Source organism: Vanessa atalanta, chromosome 15 (assembly GCF_905147765.1).
Source record: "Vanessa atalanta chromosome 15, ilVanAtal1.2, whole genome shotgun sequence".
Lineage (NCBI taxonomy): Eukaryota > Metazoa > Arthropoda > Insecta > Lepidoptera > Nymphalidae > Vanessa > Vanessa atalanta.
This window is the reverse complement of record NC_061885.1, coordinates 6,080,969-6,089,495: the sequence shown is the minus strand read 5'-3', so window position 1 is coordinate 6,089,495 and position 8,527 is coordinate 6,080,969. Positions and strand designations below refer to the sequence as shown.

Below are 8,527 nucleotides of genomic sequence, written 5' to 3'. Positions count from 1 at the left end.
TTTATTTAATCATTATTACATTTATGCTTAAAAAATATGTTTTAGTAATAAAATAATATAATTTTAATGAATTGTTTTTAATAAAATCTTTAGGGAAATTACATGTAATTTTTGTCGAAAGCATAAAGGTCTGCAATGAAAGAAAAATATATTATTGGGTTCGAATTATAACTATATTAATAACAAAATAATATGTACCCAGGTTATAGAAAGAAAAACTAACTCTTTTAAAGCATAAAGAAACAAGTGTTTATTTTATTATTATTTATTTAAAGAAAAAGTTTAATAATTTTTTTCCCATTCATTGGCAAGTTTTAGGTAGATATCCATGCATGCCTTTGCATCTTCCACGGAGTCATGGTCAGGGGTTTTTTGTATATCTCTTCCTAAATAACTTTTGGAAAGAGTCTTGAGAGCCACAGGCTGGCCATTACGCTGAAAATAAAAATCACATTAAAACACAACTACATTTGCTATTTCCCAGTAAATAACGCTTTCAGCGGCATTTCGTATTTTTTGGACAAACAAACGACGTCCGTTATTCTTTAAGAAATCCGCCTGAATAATCTAGCGAGCAACGTCGGGTATGAATGAAGATTTAATAAATAATTAAGCATAAAAATATAATTTTGCATATTCAGCACGTCATTACAAATAAATTAAGTTACTCGACTAGTCGACTTAGTAAGAGATCTCTCGAAGTGCGAATAATTACAAAAAAAAAAACCTGTATTTAATATAACTTATCTGGTAAATCAGTGACTAATTAATAAAACGATTGCGAAGCTTAAAATTATTAATTAAACAATTAAAATTGCAAATGAATGTAAATACAGTATGAATGATAAATTGATCATGTGTGCAGAGTAAGAGGAACAGAGTTTGTTTTATAAAGTTAATCTAAACAGAATAACGCTGAAACCACTATAACGGTCTCGTCATTGACAGCGATATGATTTTAAGAACTCGTTGTTTATAAATTATATGTGGGAGTTGCTCGATAACGACAATGTAACTCTCGATTAACAACTATTTCTTATTTCTTTATAGAACTATTTTACTTACTTAAATAACAAATAATTAATAAAAGTTTTAAAACTAGAAAATTTACGCAAATCAAATAGTATCAACAAGTGTAAAGATTTATTAGCTAAAGTTAAATTCTAGTAATAATTATAAAATGACTACTGAATCTTAAGAATTTATTTTAAATTGTCGAAATTTACCTATGTAAACAATAAGAGATTATTTTATTCCTAAGGTTCAATACAGTATTACCGTACTACTGTTCAGTAGGGCTTTGTGCCAACTCGTCTGAGTAGATACTAGATACCAACCCAGTAATCATATATTCTACCGCCAGGTACATATAATTTTTACCGTTGTGTTTATATTTAATTTCACCGGAGACATAACAACTTGGTTCCCAAGGTCGGTGATACATTGGAGACATAAGGAATAATTAGAACTTCTTACGGCGTCAATATCAATTGTGGTGACCACTTACCATCAGGTGGTTCATTTGTCTACGCAAACAAACATGTTGTCCATGGAAGTTTTTTCTAGAAGGTCATATGGTGTTTATATAAAGAAGCAAATTGAATAATTGTTACTGTTCTTACCTGGAGACTGTTGTATTTCGCCAAATCTCTGCGCTTGCTCTCAGGATGAGACAACTGCAAGACTTCAAGGTCGAAATGTATTGAATGCCCTACTAGAATACGTCCCTGTATAAGATTGGCCACTTTGTTTTTGACAAGGGAGAAGTCTATGCCATTTTCTAATTTCCACTTCTTGTCTTCAAAAGCCCTATAATCAGTGACTGTTGATGTAGGTTTAACATATTCGTCAAGAATAATATTTCCATGCTGATTCACAATGGATACACGCGCTAACAAGCTTTTATTATAACTTGCAACCATTTCACAATCAATGGCAAGTACGTTTGTAACTGACATTTTGTAATTACGATTATGATGTTATAATTCAAGGGGATGAGCAACAGAACTGGCTGCGTACTGTGTAAAGTGGAGAATAATATGGAAGTGAAAAGACTGTTAATATTTATATGACTAAGCTGCGATAATAATAAAATGCTAACGGTAGAGACTTTTCGGGGAATCCTTTACCAGAGATAATATCACAGTGTTACCAACTACAAACATCCAAATTTGCATTGGAAGATATAATTTCCAAAGTTAGTGGTTTTTACTTAGTTTTTAGTTTAGTAGGATACTTTGAAATTAGATAATTCAGAATAAGTATGTGTTAATCACGCGATATTTTTTGGTTATAAAAAATACTTCATCTTATTTTATGAACAAAAAAAAAGATAACGTAATATTTAAAAAAGAAGTCGAAAAAATCTATAATTAAAAAAAATATTATAATTTTATTAATCTATCATATTATACTTTAATATAATTATGCTTTACAAATTGAAGTAAATAAATTCACGCGAACTCAAAACAAGGAAAATTTATTTAATTCAATTTAAATAAGTTTATTACTTAGAGTTAAATTTAATTTTCGAATCATCCATTGTTTAATTAAAGTAGTCATTAATAAAATTACAAATATAATGAATCACTTAGAGAGATCACAGTAGATGAAGACTCGCGCGATAGTTACAACAGCGATGATAGCAAGTGGTCATAAAGACATATATCATTTGAAATGTTGATTAATAATATGTTAGACGCTTCGAATAATATTGTTCCTCTTTGAATAGAAACATCTCAATTTAATTGAGTTGTTTTTGTTAAAATAAATTATTTGAATATAATTAAAAGTCAAATAATATTAAGAAACATTTGTTTTGGTGAAAACTCGGGAAAAACTTTAGTTTATGTTTTATTTAACTGGCAACATTTACTGTACATTCGTAATTGCAAGTGATTTCAGAAAATGATCAGGTCGCAGGAGTATATATATTTCACAATAGTGAAACAAACTAACGCTATTATCGTATTAATAAGCGATAGTGTTGATAAAAAGCATGACGAAGCATGGGTATATTCTAGAATATAGATTAATATTGAAACATTTATAATTTTGTTACCTGGCTACGTTTATATTGAAATATTTGTTTTTTTTTTTTTAAATTTAACAAATACTTGACGTAATCTAATCAATTATTATAATTCTTAAGATAAGTGTAGGTATCAAAACATTGGTTATGTGTTAAATACTTACTCGTACTAAATATTATAATATTTTTATGACACTTAATTTTTATAGAAATGAACTTTGTGCTTTAGTAAAATTAGTATGAATTAAATTTACTATTAAATATACTATGTATTTCTTATTCTACAAAGAGTTAAGCAGCGTTTCCCCGTAATCTTAAATTACATTATGATAACATAATAAACATGCATTTACGATATCATTACAATATTTATAATATTTATAATATAACCCACACATAAAAGAAAAGCAAAAGTACATAAGTACTTTTGTATTATGTTGTTATATTATGTTATGCAATAAAAGGGTACATCCATTCATCCAACAATAAGAATATAATAAAAAATATTTCCCTATCTGCCACCTGTCTTATAATACGATTAGATACGTAACGGTAAACCCCCCAACCAACAAGACCCTGCTTCAATAGATAAAACAGAAAATTTGAATTCCTTATAATTGCAGTGTTTAGATTAAAGAAAAAAAATTAAAAGATTTCTTCTTTACCGGATTTGTTGACATTATCGTCTTTTTTCTACTATAATTTACATTTGTTAAACTATAACATAATAACTTTGGTAACGGTCAAAACATACCAATGAATGCAAAAATATACAGTACTATTGTAATACTGTAGATGCTACTCAAAGTAAATTTTCGTTTCATTACTAATAAAAGTTTTAAAATTAATATAACATTAATATAATAATATACTCATTCAATTTTGTAGGTTATATAGCCGAGATACGTCTCTCCTCACACACTTGGCTCGACTTTTATCTCTCTTTGCTTGACATAAAGTGGAAGCAAAGCTGAAGACAAATTATATAATATAAGCCACAGTCATAACTGTCAAAACACTATACAATACAAATATATATATTTATTTTTCAAAACAAAAAGTATAATAGGCTATTTGACTGGTTTTTAAAATCCTTTTTATATTATTTAGTAGAGGTCATGGAACCCGCATAGGTAATGTATGTGAAGTAGAAATCAGTTTTAGTTATTTATTTGTAATGCTGGGGCCACACTAACGAGAAATGCCATTAATTATTGCGATAACCGGCGTTAACAGTAGGTGTAGCCACTATTTAACGTGATAATTTGACAACGGCATTAACATTGCCGTTTGGCGTTAGGCGATAGCTCAAGTGGCGGTACATCAAAGAAACTAACGCGAGGATTAATGCGATGAAACGGCCACACTACATACTGTCAAGTGTCCGTCGTGAGCGCAACACGATCGCCCATGCTTACTTTCGCACATGTTTCCTAGGCACGTTTTTGTTTTTAAATACCTACTATGGCTATGGAGTGGAGTAATGAGAAAGTAATTACATTTCTGGAGATTTTGCAAACGGAACCATGTTTGTGGGATCCAAAACTTGAGAAGTTCAAGAGTCGTGGAATGCAAAGTGATGCTTGGCGACGAATAATGGAATCATTACCTTTTAAAACAAGTATTGAAGGAATGAAAAAGAAGAAGGAAAGTCTAATGGGTTATTATAGAACCCATTTAAACAGAATTAAAAAGTTTTTGAAGTCCGGAGCTGGTAAAGATGAAGTGTACACAACTAATTGGTTTGCATTCGAAACGATGGATAATTTCCTGCGAGGAGTATATGATAGTAGCCGGACATTAAATACTGAGGTAAGTAATTAAATTAGTCATTATGTCAATGTAGTCAGTAGGTACCAAGTGGGGTTTTAGGTTATAGCTATAGTTTATTCATATACATATTTATTTATTTATTCGAATTACCAACAGAGATAATAAATTACAAGAAAATATTAATAATATTTAAGGAAATAACTAATTGTACCTCTAATTACAGGTACTTACGACATGCGTAGTAGGAAAATAAGTTGTATGTGACAATATTAAATAAACCCTTAATTCACCACGTCACTAAAAATCACACTAATCACCACCATGAGTCCCTGGGACTCATATTTTGGTTTTTCGAATAAAACATGTGTTTAAATTGTTACTCATCTTTTAAAATTACTTTGTCCTGTGTGACTGTTATATCTGTCCGTCTGTTACTAATTTAAATATAAATATTCTTTCAGACACACGACGACAATATGGGTCAAGAAAGAAGTGAGGTAAAGTGTGATGGAAATAACAATAATCCTCAATTATCTATGAACACAGAAGAAGTTTCGCAAAATATACAAGAAGAAAATGGATCTCGTCCAAGAGAAAATAAATATTCTCAAAAATATGGTAGAAAAAGACAAGTAAGAGACGAGTTGCCTCAAGAAATCAAAGCTGCGCGACGTCAAATGGACGAGACTTTTGAATTCATGAAAGAGAAGAAAGACGATGAATACGAGATGTTCGGAAGACTGCTAGCAAGTAAACTAAAAAAAATATGAAATCCAAACACACGTGACATATTAATGAATGATATTCACAATTTAGTATTTCGCACATGTATGGCAGATCGACTTAAGCAACAGTCTTCAGTACCTCAGTATTCTACAACCCAGTCTCCACCCCATTCACCAATCAGTCCATCGTCAAATCCTCCGACATATCAGTCATCTCCAGGTCATTCCACATCCCCGTCTCCGCGCCATCAAGCATTCATTCCATCGTCAAATCCTCCGACATATCAGTCACCTCCAGGTCACTCCACATCCCCGTCTCCGCGCCATCAAGCATTCAGTCCATCGTCAAATCCTCCGACACATCAGTCACCTCTAGCTCACTCCACATCCCTGTCTCCACGCCATCAAGCATTCAGTTCATCGTCAAATCCTCCGACATATCAGTCACCTCCAGGTCACTCCACATCCCCGTCTCCGCGCCATCAAGCATTCAGTCCATCGTCAAATCCTCCGACATATCAGTCACCTCCAGGTCACTCCACATCCCCGTCTCCGCGCCATCAAGCATTCAGTCCATCGTCAAATTCTCCGACACATCAGTCACCTCTAGCTCACTCTACATCCCTGTCTCCACGCCATCAAACATTCAGTCCATCGCCAAATCCTCCAACATACCATTCTCCTCTTGACCACTCCACATCCCTGTCTCCACATCAACAAGCATTCAGATCATCGCCAAATCCTATCCCAACTTACCAGTCGCCTCTATCTCACGATACAAATTGACTACCTCCAGATCAATTATCAATTCAAACTTCCCAAGAAAATTTTCTACAAATACTACCGCCAACCCGTGACTCACAAATAGTAATCACAGAGTCCGGTGAAATAAAGATAGTTAAAGATTAAAAGTTATGTGAAATTTATGTTAATTACTCTGAGAAACAAATAAGTGAAAGACTAAATACAATTATTATTGTTTTATTTTCCAAAGTATTAAAATAATTAAATCAAAATAATAATAATTAATTTGAGAACTAGCTTTAGCTTTTAGGATAGAAATGGGTCTTGCATCCCCTGGCTATCATTTTATGTTATTGACATCTCACAAATTATTTGTAGTCCTGCAATATTCTGCGAATTTATCCCTAACCTGGATTGCTGTTAAATTGAACGGCGTGCAATACTCTTCATTGACCTGAAAGCGCCTTCGCCATTACCAATGTATTTTCTCCAAGTTCCAGGAGTTATTATTTCTCCATTGACAATTGTGTCAGTGTAGCCCGATGGTGTGTAAATTAGCCGCGAGTCAGAACTTTTTCTCAAAAAGTTATGTAATAAAGCACATGCCAATACGACTCTTGAAGCTTCGTTTGGCTGTAGAGCTATGGGTTTTCTAAGTACGCGAAAGCGTGCGGACATAACACCAAATGCGTTTTCCACGACAATACGAGCAGCAGACAGTTTACGATTAAAGTTTCGTTGCTTACTTCCTTCGGGGTGGTCTCCGGGAAAAGGTTTCATTATGTTGGGGTGCAATGGAAATGCATTGTCAGCAACAAAAACGTAAGGCATATTCACATCGCCATCAGAAAGTGGTTCAGGTTGTGGTAAATGTAGGGAATTTGTCTGAAGTTTTTCGAATAAAACACAATCTCTGAATACACCACCGTCGCTGATTCTGCCCTTGTTGCCTACATCGCAAAACATGAAACAAAAATTGCGATCCACTAAGGCCATCAATACAATACTAAACGAATGCTTGTAATTAAAATATTCAGAGCCACTGTCAATTGGTGACACCATGACAACATGTTTACCATCGATTGCTCCCAAACAATGAGGAAATGTATCTCTAAAATCAAATTCCTTTTGCAGCCATTCGTTTTCATTCTCAGGTAACCTGATCATGTCCTTCAATACAAATATGAGAGCAGCACAACATTCCCTTACAATATTTGAAATCACTTAGTGAGACATCTTGAACAAATAATGTAAGCTTCTGTAGCTATCTCCTGTAGCTAAATATCGTAAAGTAACTGCTAGTCGAACTTTGGCGGGTATTGTGAGACGAAATTTAGTGTTTTGTTTTTCTATCATAGGTCCGACTCTGCTTAATATCAATTCGAAATCAGATGCTGACATTCGAACGAATTCCTGGAATTGATTGCTTGGTTCAGCTAGTAGATCGGAGAATATCTCCTCCATAGAGTTGCTGCAAAATAAAAAAGAAATACTTGTATTACTTCAAAAGCTCACTTTGATGTATGGTATAAATCTATACAAATAAATAGACTTACATTGTACGTTTCCTGTGCATTTGTATCATCCACCATCTTCTTTTTCTTTATTTTCTTTTTGTCTTCATTCGGTAAAGATTTAATAAATTCAAGTAATAAAAATTGACACTCATGAAATACAGAGCTCTTTTATCGTCCATCTTGCTGGAGTGCAAGTAAAGTCAATGTCGTTTTCAATTTTCAATTTGGAGACTTTATTAATTCCTCAAAAGAAATACATATATTTCACTTACTGAGAAACTATATAAAATAAAACAATTATAAAAGAAGCGTACAGAGATAACAAAGTAAAGATAAAATAAAATATCACACAAAAGAGGGTAGACAGATCTTACAGTAAAATATAAACACCGTATACATGCATGTTACAATTATTAACTTCATAGATTAATAAGTACCAGAAGTGGCATTGATGGATATTGTTGATATGGAAGTTAAGTTTATAATGTTAAATAAATTACCTAAGCCGGTATATATGTGTGTATATCTATAAATGTTAGTATGTTTTGTAGTGTAAGTGCATGAAATTATTAATATTATTATTTTTTATTCTATTTAACTTTTTTAATATTTTTTACTTTTAGTTTTTTTTTTTTTTATTATGTTTTTTAAAAGTAAATTTAAATTAAATTTTGGTGTAAATAAGTTATATTTTTTGTTTTAAGATATGAAATTTGAGTAGTTTTTTCGCCAATAAT

At 32.2% G+C, this 8,527-nt stretch overlaps 3 protein-coding genes across 3 annotated transcripts; 1 reads left to right on the top strand and 2 right to left on the bottom strand.

Moving 5' to 3' along the window:
* Nucleotides 1-249: 249 nt before the first annotated feature.
* LOC125069365 (RNA exonuclease 4-like) lies at nt 250-2,050 on the bottom strand. Its single transcript, XM_047678837.1, has 2 exons — nt 1,623-2,050; nt 250-435 (listed from the first exon to the last, which is right to left on the bottom strand). Exons 1-2 carry the CDS (start codon nt 1,956-1,958, stop codon nt 283-285), a joined length of 489 nt encoding a protein of 162 aa, XP_047534793.1. The 5' UTR covers nt 1,959-2,050; the 3' UTR covers nt 250-282.
* Nucleotides 2,051-4,495: 2,445 nt separating this feature from the next.
* Nucleotides 4,496-6,315, top strand: LOC125069535 (pollen-specific leucine-rich repeat extensin-like protein 2). The gene is made up of 3 exons (XM_047679055.1): nt 4,496-4,843; nt 5,266-5,554; nt 5,642-6,315. Exons 1-3 carry the CDS (start codon nt 4,496-4,498, stop codon nt 6,313-6,315), a joined length of 1,311 nt encoding a protein of 436 aa, XP_047535011.1.
* Nucleotides 6,316-6,597: 282 nt separating this feature from the next.
* LOC125069369 (protein ANTAGONIST OF LIKE HETEROCHROMATIN PROTEIN 1-like) lies at nt 6,598-8,128 on the bottom strand. Its single transcript, XM_047678843.1, is given in 2 exon segments — nt 6,598-7,744; nt 7,830-8,128. Coding segments are annotated over 2 exon segments (1,080 nt in total). The 5' UTR covers nt 7,859-8,128; the 3' UTR covers nt 6,598-6,693.
* Nucleotides 8,129-8,527: the final 399 nt, after the last annotated feature.

Coding starts and splice junctions, on each gene's coding strand:
- LOC125069535 (XM_047679055.1), top strand. CDS start 4,496: ATGGCTATGGAGTGGAGTAATGAGAAAGTAATTACATTTCTGGAGATT. Junction 4,844..5,265: donor GCCGGACATTAAATACTGAG/GTAAGTAATTAA, acceptor ATATTCTTTCAG/ACACACGACGACAATATGGG. Junction 5,555..5,641: donor GTTCGGAAGACTGCTAGCAA/GTAAACTAAAAA, acceptor CATGTATGGCAG/ATCGACTTAAGCAACAGTCT.
- LOC125069365 (XM_047678837.1), bottom strand. CDS start 1,958: ATGTCAGTTACAAACGTACTTGCCATTGATTGTGAAATGGTTGCAAGT. Junction 436..1,622: donor CGAAATACAACAGTCTCCAG/GTAAGAACAGTA, acceptor TTTTATTTTCAG/CGTAATGGCCAGCCTGTGGC.